Below are 13,704 nucleotides of genomic sequence, written 5' to 3' on the forward strand. Positions count from 1 at the left end.
TCAAGGCTAGCGCTCTACCACTTGAGCCACAGCGCCACTTTTGGCTTTTTTCTTTTTGCTTATGTGGTGCTGAGGAATCGAACCCAGGGCCTCATTCATGTAAGGCAAATGCTCTACCACTGAGTCACCTTCCCAGCCCCTTGTCCCACTTTTAGAGTAAAGAGCTTAGGCTCCCACTAGACTTGGCATGTTTTATAGCTATGCTAAGAGTCAAAAAATAATCTGAGTCTTCTCTGTGAAAGCTGATGTCCTGTTGACAGACTGCAGGTTCTCTGGTATAATATTTTGGTGAAGGCTGTTTTTCCCATGCAATAACAAGTAGGCATTTACAAGTTCTTAGGTTTCATTCTGTTTTTTTTGGGTCCGGTTGTGGGGCCTGAACTCTGGGCCTGGGCGCTGTCCCTCAGCTCTTCAGCTCAAGGCTAGCGCTCTACCACTTGAGCCACAGCGCCACTTCCGGCTTTTTTTTCTTTTTGCTTATGTGGTGCTGAGGAATCGAGCCCAGGGCCTCAGGCATGCAAGGCAAGGGCTCTACCACTGAGCCATTAGGTTTCATTCTTCAGGTGCTTTTTGTCCTTTTTGATTATAAAAGCAGGTTTTGTTTTGTTTGTTTCACTCAGAGGTTTATAATCAGAAGGAAGTAGTATTTGTCTCCCTCTTGCCTGCTTCCCAGGTTAATGTCCAGAGTAGTGTGTGTCTTTGGTACTCCTCCCTCTTCTCCCCCCAGAGGAACATTTGGTCGTGTTTTGTGGCTTGTTGTTTTCAGTCTCAGTTGTATCTCCACGATCTGGATACAGCATTCTCTTAGGGGCCTTTATTGAACCACTCCTTTAGTGATGACCATTTGTGTTTTCCTTGTTTTCTAAAGCAAATTCTTTTATAACCAATAGAGTGTACACCACGAAAGGAAAGGCCTCAACCTTGTCCCTCTAGGTTCTGAATAAATCAACGCCTTCCATGTCAAACCCTCCCACTTAGACTCTGACTAGGAGCACAGTCTCCTGACTTCTCAAAAGAAAGTCACTGTATCATTAGTGGGCATTGCTAGGCTACAGAACTTGCTTTGCATCAGCCACTGTCTAGTCCCAGGACCCCAGTTAGGGGCTTAGCAGGAGACCACAGAGAGCAGCTCATGATTGGTCAGTCAGCTGTTGCTCTGGTGAACGGAAGGAACTGTGTTGGTTTGGTTTTTGCATCTCCTTCCCTTAGGTGCTGACAACTCTCACCAGATGACTCAGACCAGGTACCCTAGTGTGGTACCTGAAAAATGCACAACACGGTGCCTTTCCCAGTGCTTGTTCAAGATCTTATACATGCTCAAACCACTTTCCTTAACTGTCTTCTGCCTCTTTGCTGAGACTCTAAGCTCCAGACAGTGGGTGCCACTTCTTACCCTTCACTTGGTCCCAAGTCTAGGACAGCACCTGGCACAAAGAAAAGGACTCTGTAAATACCTGCTGAATAACTCAACACATCTTTCCTTACTGCTCATTTCTTCTGCCATTGGCATTTTCTCCAGTGCTCTCTGCAGAGAGCATCCTTTTGTGTATTTTAGGTGAGTACAGGTATTTCCCTAGAGATCTTTTAGAAGAGGAATAATACCGGTGTATATAAGAGGCCATTTAAAACTTCTTTTTGGATAGAATTTATATGAGGTTTTGTCTTTAAGGTAACAGTATGCGAGGTACCATTTTTCTCATTTCCTAGTTACTGAGGCAATAATGTATAGCTTACTTGAAAGACATCCCTACATTGTTTACTTCTCTCCAAGAAAGCATTGTCTTTCTATATAAGTAGGTGTTCTATATTCTTCAGAAAAGTTTATTTTTTCACGTAATGCCCTTAAAATTTATAAGCTAGTTAGTTGTATTTCATTAGTGGAGTATTTCACATAATTCTTATTCCTCATGTTTACTGTATTCTTGAGTTCTAGTCATGTAATTGCAAATAGTTTTACATTTTCTTTTCCAATATTTTTCTTTATTTGAAAAATAAAAGTGGAAGTGGGATATCTCATGAACTTTTTTGTCAGGGCTGGCCTCAAACCACAATCCTCTTTATGAGCCTCCCAAATAGCTAGGATCTCCAGGATGACGACACTAGTGTCTGGCTTCTCTACTTCTTTTCCCCATCTCAGTGGCTGGGATTTTAGACCAGGCTAGCCTCAACCTTGTGAACTTCCTGCGTTAGCCTTCTATGTGGTGAGATAACATACCAAATTTACAAAATGTTTTCTCTGAACTATAAAATACAGCACATGCAGCAATGCTTAGCTAAAAGTAGTACTCAGAGGCAGCCTTCAGGTCCTAAGATACTCTTGGTGCTCACCACCAGTCACACCTCACAAAAGCCATAATCCTAGTTACATTATTTACAGGTTGAGCTCTCATTTAAAAGTGATTGTTTTAACATTTAAGTTCCGCTTCCTTCTTTCCTCTGGAGTCATGGACCACATGACTTAGGCAGCTTTTTTGTCGGAATTTGCTAGCTACAAACGCATGTGGTTTATTTTACATTAGCTTCAATATTTTGCTTAAAACAACTCTACATAGGTAAATAAGCACTGAGCTTTTTGTTTTCTGTGCCAGTATTGGGGCTCAAATTTGGGCCTGGGCTCTGTGCCCCTAGTGTTTTTTGTTCAAGGCTGGCACTAGCACTATACCACTTGAGCCACAGTACCACTTTCTGCTTTCTTGGGTCAATTAGATGTAAGGGTCTCATAGACTTTGATCTTCAGATCTCAGCATCCTGAGTAGCTATGATTACTGGCATGTGACTGGCTTAATGCTCTTGCTTTTCAAGGTAAAATATTTCACAAGTTCATACTGATATAGCCATTAGAATCCAGGGTACAAGCATACTGCAGCCTTACCTTTCAATCTTTAAGCAAGACGCCCAGTTCTGATGTAGGGTGCTTTTTTTTTAAATCCCCATTAACCTGCCATTTCCTCTGATTTTGCCATCTCTGGTATTGCTCCTTTAGGTACTAGGTATCCTTATTTATCTTATCATTCACCTAAGAAGGTACAATATTTTTCTCATTTTCAGGCATTAGCAAGATGTCTGGTTGAGTTCTTTTAACTAAACACCTGTTTACAAATTTAGGGGGGAAAGATTGAATTGTTTTGAGTTCATTACACACAGTTCATTTTTGTTATAGAAAAATATAAACATGTATGTAAAAAGACCATGTCACTTGGTCCCATCATTCATAGGTAACCAGTTTGTGTATCTTTTCAGATTTATACATATTTATGTTTATGTAAATTTATACACATACATATTTATTTCCAAAAAAGAAACACACCATACCATCAATACTATAATGCTATCCTGATGTTCATTTAGACATTATTTGGTGTCCATTAGAACAATCTCCTTCCACTGTGGACATGGAAACTTAGTTTTGTTGTATTAACGTAAAAAGACATAAATAATGCCTCAAGCAGTGTTTTTGTGCCTCCATCTCTGGAACATGAGCTAAAAGTCCTTGAGATGGGGGTGTTAAGACATAAGGCTTGTTGTCAGGGTGTGTCTGTTATATCCTGCTTCCACACAAATTCCTCCGTGTAGCCAGGGCCCAAGTTACAGTTCTCAGTACAGGTGTAGACAGCCAGGACACCCCAGTCAACGCTCTTGCCCAGTCTGTCTGCCTTTAGGTGGTTCAGCAGCTGTGGCATGACCTGAGGAGAGAATGAAAGGGAACATGGCTTCAACATTATAGCTACCTTCCCCACTACCGGCTACGAAGTTTAATTCTGATGTCTGTAAACACAGAAGGGTGATTGATTATATACTGAAACAGTCCCAATTTAAGACCATACCTGGAATTCAAATATTCTCTTGGCACCACAGGGACAATGTGGAATATCCTTTTCTTGAGGTATGTTTTCACCAGAAATCCACATTGGCTCAACACCTCTGCCATAACGGAGAATCTAAAATAAAATTAAAACTATATCTGAACATCAACAACTCACCCAGGAGTTTCCAGTGGTAATGTAAAATGGTCATTTAGAGAAATTGTATACATGCCCTTATATTTGATAGAGCACCTTTCTCAATCTCCCCCAAAGCTATTACTTCATCTTTTTCTTTTTTTTCCCCTTTGGTCATGGGGCTTGAACTCTGGGTTCTGTCCCTCAGCTCTTCAGCTCAAGGCTAGTGCTCTACCATTTGAGCCACAGCACCCCTTCCGGCTGTTGAGGAATCGAACCCAGGGCCTCATGCATGCAAGGCAAGCACTCTACAACTGAGCCACCTTCCCAGCCCCCCCACTTCTTTTTCTTAAACTGTCAGAACCTTTATTAATCCTATCAGTATATTGATAAAGGACTGCTATAACTCCGTTACCAGATTCCTCATAAAAAATGATTTTAAAACCAGATGGTAGCTCACGCCTGTAATCCTAGCTACTAAGGAGGCTGAGATCTGAGGATCCTGGTTCAAAGCCAGCCCTGGCAGGAAAGTCTGTGAGGACTCTTATTTCCAATAAACCACTAGGAAACCGGAAGTGGTGCTGTGGCTCAAGCAGTAGAGCGTTCACGCAGGAACAGCACCCAAGCCCAGAGCTCAAGCCCCATGACAGACCAAACAAAAAAAAGATTTTAAGTTAGTACTTACCACATACAAAGAACCTTAAATACTTTGGTAGGGGCAAATACCTACTGAAACATGGTGTTTACATAAAACTTACAGATAGATTATTATAATTTTCTTCCTATAACAAGGGAGTTGTGTGTTCCTGGTTAAAAACATTATATGCTAAAGGGGGAAAAAACAAACCAACCTTAGTGTTTAGGACATAACTTTCCTGTAAATCCCTAGATACTAATGTGCCCAATGACTTAAAAAAAATTGGCCGAGTAATCTTTTGTGACTTGTTTATGGGCCTTCTATCCTGATAGTCTTCCCTAAAGCCCCCAGCTTACTGCTTAGAGCACAGCTGCAACAGTCTCACCACTACTTATTAATGGGGATGGGCTCTTATCTTACCCTCCAGGCTTGCCACAAAATGAGAGCCAAGGAATTTGTTTCCTGAATAGCTGGGACTACATACCCAGTCCTAAATACTTTCTTTAGTAAATAAATCCTATTTGATACTCCATGTATTCCCTTCAGTCTTTCAATATGGTACCTGTCTTTTCAGAGAAATCCTGTAACAGTATTTTTTTAAAAGCCTGCTCTTAGAGGCTCCAAAGGAAAAGAAGAGCTCTACCAAAAAGGATTATTTCTTAGGGATTTTATTCTGAAAACTGGTCTGAAAAGAACACAATGAAGAGGTGTAAGTTCTATTTTACCTGCTCTGGTTCAAGGGCTATCTGCGTTTTAAAGTTCTGGAAAACTTGATCTTCCCTAGATTCATGCTTTGCCATAGAATCTAGTTCTTCCTCAAGTGCTTCACCTGAAAAAGCAACATCATATGTTTGGAGAACAGAAAACATCCCTACAACTTGACAATTTACAAGGTTTTTCTTATTTATTCACCTAGCGAAGTGTGTGCTTATTTCCAGGTCTTCCAGGAAGCATATATAACTACTATGCATCCACTCCAAAGACTCAAATTAAAAGATGAACCCAAGAATGAAAATAGGGAAAATATAGCATTTACACAGTATTGTGTTGTAATAAGTAACTTGGGAATTTTTTTGTTGTTGGTTGTGGGGCTTTAACTCAGGGCCTGGCGCTGTCCCTCAGCTCTTCAACTCAAGGCTAGTGCTATACACTTGAGCCAAAGCGCCCCTTCTGGTTTTCTGGTGGTTTACTGGAGATTAGAGTCTCACCGACTTTCCCTGCTCAGCCTGGCTTTGTACCACGATCCTCTCTTGAGTAGCTAGCTAGGATTACAGACCTGAGCTACCAGTGTCTGGTGGCAAAGTTTTTAATACATGTGTCAAGAATGAATTCTTTAATAGTGACTAGTAGTTTAAACTTTCGTCAGGATTTCAGATACCTAAAAGGAGTTTAGACATCTTTATTGAAGAGATAGTATATTTAAAATTCCGAAAATCATACCTTAGAGAAAATACTTCTTTAAAGCTGCATCTTCCATGTAACACTGCATGTATACATTTCACTGTGTGTGTGTGTGTGTGAGTGTGTGTGTGTGAGTGTGTGTGTGTGTATTTCCCCCTGCCCCAAGTCTTGGGGCTTGAACTCAGGATCTAGGCACTGTCCCTGAGCTTTTTTTGCTCAAAGCTAGCACTCTACCACTTGAACCATAGTGCCACTTTCAGCGTTTTCGGTTTATGTGGTACTGAGGAATCGATCCCAGGGCTTCATGCATGCTAGGCAAGCACTCTACCACCAAGCCACATTCCAACCCCCTAAACATATTTTTGAGTGAAGGAAACAAAAAAAAAAACCCTAGCTAAAAATTCAAAGACCTAATCAGTACCTTTTTTTGAATAGGAGTTGATCCCTATAATTCAGGGAATGATGGTGGGTCAAATGACTTAGGGATTATTCTGTCAATGGTTATGTAAGTTGAGACTCTGAAAGGCAGTGACCACTATTTTTTAAGCTCTCATTCTGAAGGGATGTATACTTTCAGGAATGAACTGTAGCTTTCTTAGTAAATATAGACAATTTAGGAGAAAACATGGTAAATTTCTGCTTGGGACTTACTATTTTCTCAATAACTATGAACATCTTGCCTAGAGTATACTAGAGTCAGGGAGACTACCCAAAACTTTTTTTTGGGTTTTTGCTGTTTTTTGCTTTTTTTTTTTTTTGCCAGTCTACCACTTAAGCCACACAGTACCACCACAGTACCACTTCTGGCTTTTCTTCTGTTTATGTGGGACTGAGGAACCTAACCCAGGGCTTCAAGCATGCTAGGTGAGCACTCTACCACTAAGCCAGATTTCCAGCCCTACCAAAAACTTTTGCACTTGGATTTTAGGACTTAACCTTTCTTTAAAAAAAAAAAAAAAGAACTGGTGGCTTATGCCTGTAATCCTATCTACTCAGGAGGCTGAGCTCTGAGGATCATAGTTCAAAACCAGCCAAGGCAGGAAAGTCTGTGAGGCTCATTTCCAATTAACCCACTGTAAAACCAGAAGTGGTGCTGTGGCTTAAAGTGGTAGAGTGCTAGTCCTGAGCTAAGAAACTCAGGGACAGCATCCAGGAACAGTTCAAGCCCCATCACTGACTGACCGCCCCCACCACACACACTTAAATAAACAAAAAAAAAGTACAATCAGATTATTTATACCAAAATGTCTTTTCTCTGATCACAAACAATAATAGGTGTCTCTTATGATGATGTACAAGGAATTAATGCAAATAAACTTCACAACATTAAAAAAGGAAGGACTCAAGGGCTCAAGACTATTTCCAGCATATCACTAGACTCCTTATTTATGTTTTACACATTTCTTTTCCCAGCTTGCATTCAACCCAGTCCATTATTCAATGTTTATTTCTTGCTCTATTGTCATATTTGGATCACTGTTGACCCAACACACTAAATGGCTGTCAGTACAGCCTTTTAGTCCTGGTATTGTGAAGTCAGCACAGTTGCTTAGGCCTATAATCCCAGCTACTAAGAAGACTGATGTTGGGAGGATTGGACTTAAGAGATTGGCTTGAGTTAAACAACAACAACAATATCCTATTAACAAATAGTGGGGGCAGGGTGTATGTAGTACCTGTCTGTATTTCCATTGTGTGGGGGGCTTAGACTGGGAGAATCATGATTTTAAGACAGCCTGGGTAAAATTGCACAGGATTCTCATCTCAATTTAAAAAACAGTGTCACATGCTTGTCATTCTTGCTATTGCAGGAAGCAGAAATAAATAGACTCAGGCTACTAGCCTGAGGAAAAACCAAGACTAACTCTAAATTTCAGAGTAAAAGGGATTGAGGCTTACCATTAGAGTACCCAATTAGCAAATACAAAATTCAAATCCCCACCAACACACACACACACACACTCTCTCTATTTTACAAATATCTTGAGTTGACATGAAATAACATTTCACCATTGGGAAGACATTCAGTAATGGCACTTCACTGGCAAAGCCAGAACGGATTGAGGAACCCTAAATATCTTTTTTTTTTTTTTTCCTAAATATCTTTATGATGGTCTGTCAAGTGTATTAGCAAACAGGCCATGAGATGTGCCTTCAGGTTCTACTGCTTCCTACTGCCGCCAACCTTTTCATCTAGGTGAAACTAAGTGATAGCTAGCACACAGCTATATTAGCATTTACTGTAGTGAATTACCAAGTACTAATGATCAGTTTCAAGTAAGATTTCAAGACCCCTAACTTACTATGTTGTATCCTAATCATATTATTATGAATAATTCACTTTCACTCCTGAAAGACAAAATTTGAGATGATTACTGAAGTTTTTAGAAAGTAGTATCTGGAACACAGCATGAACTTATTTGGTGTGGTTTATTTATTGTTTTTGCCAGTCCTGGGGCTTGCAACTCAGAGTCTGGGCACTGTCCCTGAGCTTTTTGCTCAAGGCTAGCACTCCACCACTTGAGCCACAGGACCACTTCTGGTTTTTTCTGTGTATGTGGTGCTGGGACAGGGCTTCATGCATGCTAGGCAAGCACTCTTCAACTGAGCCACATTCCAGCCCTTGGTGTGGTTTAATAGCTGCACAGTATTTCTGTTAATGATCAAACTGCTTTGTGCCAATAGGAGTCTTGTCATATTAGTTGTTGATTCACTTTGGCAAAAGATCTTAATAATCATGAGTTTCCTTGCTCTCTGGATGAACATGTTCCAACATTAAACAGTTACTTGCCAGTTCTGCATACAACCACTTCTCCAATAACATTGGAATTCACTTGATAAATGGTAGTTACACCTCAGGAATACTTATTGAGTTATTATTTCTGAGCCTTTGCAGTGGATTAATTACATCATTAATTTACACTCACACTTCCCAATATAAATTCAGAGGTACGTCTTATGTACGTATACTATTCTCGTCTGCCAACGTATCAACATAATGACTCGTTTACTGTATTCCCAGATGTACAACCACCTCAAAATAACAATAGTTGTAGCGTGTTAAATGAAAACGCTCACAAGTCCTCTTCCTTTCAATACTGTGGGTCAATTCTTCTGGGGACACACTATCAAGTCACTATGTTTTAAAGCTACTAAGACTTGGTTTGTTGAATTACTCAGCAGTTATGTGCTTTTTTATTACTTATGGCTGTTTTCACAAATGTTATGATTCTATGGATGCTAATGTGACTCTAGTCATACCTACCTAAAATAACATGCCAAGTCCCACCTTTGCCTTCCCATTCTCTAATGCTGTCTCAAAGCATTTTCATTTATCATTTCTGTAAACATGAGCAACAGTATACACACATACTAGTTTTCACATATAGGCCCCTTTAGGTGGTTACCACAGAGTATTTAACTCCTCTTAAAGACAAACTCTATGTGGGCTCCTCCCTTACACTAAGTAATGGGGTATGGTTGGCTTTCTGCTGTGTGTCCTCTTACCAAGCAAGATTTTCAAACTTATTCTTTCATCTATTGAGTTGAATGGACTACAAATCAGTAAGCTGACAATCTTAGTTTTCACTATTTTGAGCTGTTTGGATGATAAGAATGCTAACTGAATGAATGGGTTAACCCACTGATGAACCCATTAATGAGCTCACAGCTCAACAGCATTTTAGGAGGTGAGAGGTCTGTTTGGATGAAGTAGGTCACCAAAGGCCCCTGTTTCAATGGTATGCCCATTCCCTCTGTGGCTCTCTTGCTTCCTGGGCAAGATTTGGTAAGCTAATCTGCTGTGCCACAAACTTATGCTACGTGATATTCTGCTTTATGACAGGCTTGCACTAATGGAGCAAGTGAACCAAGAGCTGAAAACTTCCAAAACCAAGACCAATAATACAAATCTTTCCCCCTTTATCTTTCAAGTTTGGTCAAACACTCTAAGACTAACACTGACCCCTTACCCATACTTCCTGTAATCTCAGAGTCATCTTCTTTATCCACAACTTCAGGCATAATCTCATCTTCTGTTTCTATTACAATTTCAAATTCTGGAAAAAGGAAGTTATGGTCGGGAACTGTATGGTCCAAATTATCTGAAATAAAAAGTTACCATAATCATCACTAAACCCTTAGTTTTGAAGATGTTCTAAGATTTTCCCATTTCTAAAGTGTAGCCATGTTTTGCATGACATTCGTTCAATCCATATATTCACACAAACCTAGATGGTGCAGGTCAGTCAGTCACAAAGCCTCACAACAAAATCAGGAGACAAGATAAAGTACTGCATACACAGGCTGCTGCCAGTGTAACATCATTTTACAGTTTTTTCTGCTTAATAGGATTGTATTCTAACCATAAAAAATGGTTATCACAGCTGCTTACTAAGTATTATATACTACATATTGTGTGTGCTTAAAAAAAAAAATTGGCGGAGGGGGGGGGGGGGGGAATGGGGGCAGTCCCTGGGCTTGATCTGAGGGCCTGCATGCTGTCCTGGAGCTTTTGTGCTCAAGACTAGCGCTTGCTCTACAACTTCTACAACTTGAGCCACAGCTCTATTTTTAGCTTTTTGGTGGCTTATTGTAGACAAAAGCTCACATTTTCCTGCCTGAGCTGGCTTTCAACCAAAATCCTCAGCTCTCAGGACTTCAGGTGTGAGCCATTGAAACCTGGCCTATTAAGGTGTTCACATCATCAGTTAATACAACCTCAACATCCGAATTCATGAATCGCTGAGATGGAAAAGAGAGGAAGAGAAAGACAACAGACAGGACTTACCTAGCTGTGCACAAGCCTGCTTATGTCCCAATCTCCAGTCTAGCATCTGATGCTCCTTACTGCAGTAATGTGCCTGGTGGCATCTTGAACATGTTTTAGGACCTAAACAGCCACAAACCCTGCAGAGATGAGCTCCAGACTTAAGTTGGAGATGCAAAGATTCGCCTTCTTTAGGAGGGTTCTCAGAAGGTGGCTCATATGAATAAAATTCATTTTTCCTGGGTAACTGGTTCCTGAAAACTAAGAATAAGAAGAAACATTTTCAACGAAAGGAAATAATTCAGTACTTGAGTCTCCCTCTATGGCACCCTTGGTAAAATGCAAGGACACCCTCTCATGCATCTGTTTTCTTTTTTTTTTGGTCGGTCATGGGTCTTGAACTCTGGGCCTGGGCGCTCTACCGCTTGAGCCACAGCGCCACTTCCGGTTTTCTGGTGGCTTACTGGACTTTCCTGCCCGCGATCCTCAGGTCTCAGCGTCCTGAGTAGCTAGGGTGGCCGGCGGGAGCCACGTGCGGCGCCGGGCCGCATGAGGAGCTGTTCAGACCCGAGTCCTGCCCACTGCTGGTGCGGCACGAGCTGCCCCTAGGCCCGGGGCCCGGTGCGGCCCGCCCGCGTGCGCCCCGCGCCCCTCCCGCCCACCACCAGCCGCCCGCACCTCGAAGACCCGAGCAGCACGGCGGCTCGCGGCAGCAGAACAGGAAGAGGCCGCGGTGGAAGGCGTCGGGCCGGCCCGGCAGCGGCGCGTACACCTGCAGCAGGAAGGCGAGCGGCCGGCCGCACCGCGGGCAGGACAGAGCTCCGGGCCCCGGCAGCCCGGCCGCGCCCAGCCACGCCGGCCGGCCCCCCACCTTGCTGGGGAACTGCTCGCTGCGGAGCCTCCAGGCCGGCGCCGGCTCCGCGAAGCCCAGCTCCACCCTCCCGGGCCGGGGAGCCGCGGCGGGGCCGCCGGCCGCCTCAGCCATCACCGACCCGGCCGGAAGACGGCGGGCGGGACCGGAAGGCGGGGGGCGGGACCGAGGAAGAGGCAGGAACCGACGAGCGGAGCCGAGAGGAGCGCTGCGGGAAAGCGAGATAAAAACTCCGCACAAAAGCCCGCCTCCTGCCGCGTTGCCCCTCGGCCCTGCGGTGACGGCTCGGCGGCTTTCAGGCCTGGGAGGCGGGAGCTCCGGGGAAGGCCTGCGTGTCACGTCCGGAGGGGCGTGTGGGTGCGGAGCCCGCGCCCGGCCCGCCCGGCTCCGCCCCGCGCCCGGCCCGCCCGGCTCCGCCCCGCGCCCGCCCCGCCCGGCTCCGCCCCGCGCCCTCCCCGCCCGGCCCCGCCCCGGCCCGCCCCGGCCCGCCCCGCCAGGCTCCGCCCCGCCCCGCGCCCTCCCCGCCCGGCCCCGCCCCGCCCCGGCCCCTCCGCCCGCCCCGCCAGGCTCCGCCCCGCCCCGCCCCGCCCCGCGCCCTCCCCGCCCGGCCCCGCCCCGCGCCCTCCCCGCCCGGCCCCGTCCCGCGCCCTCCACCACCGGCCCCGCCCCGCGCCCGGCCCGCCCGGACCCTCCGCCCGCCCCGCCCGGCACCGCCCCGCCCCGCGCCCGGCCCCGCCCCGCGCCCGGCCCCGCCCCTGCCCGGCCCCGCCCCGCGCCCGGCCCCGCCCCTGCCCGGCCCCGCCCCGCGGCCGCCCGGCCCCGCCCCGCCCCGCGCCCGGCCCCGCCCCTGCCCGGCCCCGCCCCGCGCCCGGCCCCGCCCCGCGCCCGGCCCCGCCCCGCGCCCGGCCCCGCCCCTGCCCGGCCCCGCCCCTGCCCGCCCCTGCCCGGCCCCGCCCCTGCCCGGCCCCGCCCCTGCCCGGCCCCGCCCCGCGGCCGCCCGGCTCCCGCCCCGACGCGGCCCGACTGCGTGCGGGGCGGCTGAGGGGAAGGCGACCGAGGCCCCCCACGGAAGCCGGGAAGACGCAGAAGGTGCCGGCTCGTGGGCGCAGCAGGCGCGGACGCGGGGCGGCCGGCCTCCTCGCGGCCGGCCCCAGCCAAGGCAGAACCGTCTCTTTGGGGACGGGGTCGAGCTCTCCGAACTGGGGGCCGTAAGCCGGTTTTGTCCTGTCTGTCCCCAGCAGCTCCCGGGTGCCCCTAGCACCGGCCGACCCTCCCTGTCCGCCGCCGCAGGTCGCCTTGTCCACCTGCGAAGTGGGCGCTGCCCTGCCGCGGCTGCCGCTGGGCCCGGCCACGCCACCCTGGTCCGCGCCCCGCGGGGAGCGTCCCGACTCCGGCCTCCTCCTTCTCTTTTCCCCTGGTGGCTTCGCCCCAGGCCTCTGCGGACACACAGCCCGTTCCACCCCCCCGTAAAGGCCAGCTCGGTGGGCGCAGGCGAGACGCCATGACCGGCTGGAACCTTCCTGAGTCACGTTCCCCGCCCAGTTCACAAGGGACGTCGTGGCTGCTCCAAGCGCTGGGATCCTGCGATGCAGCAGCAGCAGCAGCGTCACCAGCTTCAGAACGCCATGCCTCTGTTTCGTGTCCCAGTTTCCCCACTGGTCTCAGGAGGTTGAGGGCTGAGGCCTGGATGCCGGACAGACACAAGTGACCACCTGGCCATGGCGATGGCCTGCGAAGGGCCCTGCTTTCCATAAAGCCGTGTTGGGCGGCCCCGGGGGAGGCGCCGTGGTCTACATGTGTGTCACTTCCTCAGGACCCGGGGTGCAGTGAGCGCTGCTTCCCGCCAGGGGGTGCTCTATGCCTGTGTACCGTCTCCCCTCCACGGCCCCCAGGGTGCAGGGAGCACTGAGTCCCACCAGAGGGCGCTCTAGGCGTGCCCACCAGCCGCCTCTCAGGACTTGGGTGTAGGAATCTAGGCGTTCCCACTGGCCTTGCCTCCTCAGGACCCAGGGTGAAGTGAGCCCTGAGTCCCACCACATGTAGCTCTAGATGTGTGCACCTTCCTCTTCAGGATTTGGGTGCAGTTTGC

At 47.3% G+C, this 13,704-nt stretch overlaps 1 protein-coding gene across 2 annotated transcripts; it reads right to left on the bottom strand.

The window, feature by feature from the left end:
- Window positions 1-3,267: 3,267 nt before the first annotated feature.
- On the bottom strand, window positions 3,268-11,732 carry Pdcd2 (programmed cell death 2). Of its 2 annotated transcripts, none has more exons than XM_042667748.1 (6): window positions 11,423-11,732; window positions 10,766-11,005; window positions 9,948-10,079; window positions 5,301-5,404; window positions 3,825-3,938; window positions 3,268-3,683 (listed from the first exon to the last, which is right to left on the bottom strand). In XM_042667748.1, the coding sequence occupies exons 1-6, from the start codon at window positions 11,727-11,729 to the stop codon at window positions 3,525-3,527; spliced, it is 1,056 nt and encodes a 351-aa protein (XP_042523682.1). In that variant the 5' UTR covers window positions 11,730-11,732; the 3' UTR covers window positions 3,268-3,524. The 2 variants fall into 2 exon arrangements, with proteins under 2 accessions (XP_042523682.1, XP_042523681.1); XM_042667747.1 differs by having other exon boundaries at window positions 9,948-10,085.
- Window positions 11,733-13,704: the final 1,972 nt, after the last annotated feature.

Source organism: Dipodomys spectabilis, unplaced genomic scaffold (assembly GCF_019054845.1).
Source record: "Dipodomys spectabilis isolate Male_0828 unplaced genomic scaffold, ASM1905484v1 ptg000419l, whole genome shotgun sequence".
NCBI classification, from domain to species: domain Eukaryota; kingdom Metazoa; phylum Chordata; class Mammalia; order Rodentia; family Heteromyidae; genus Dipodomys; species Dipodomys spectabilis.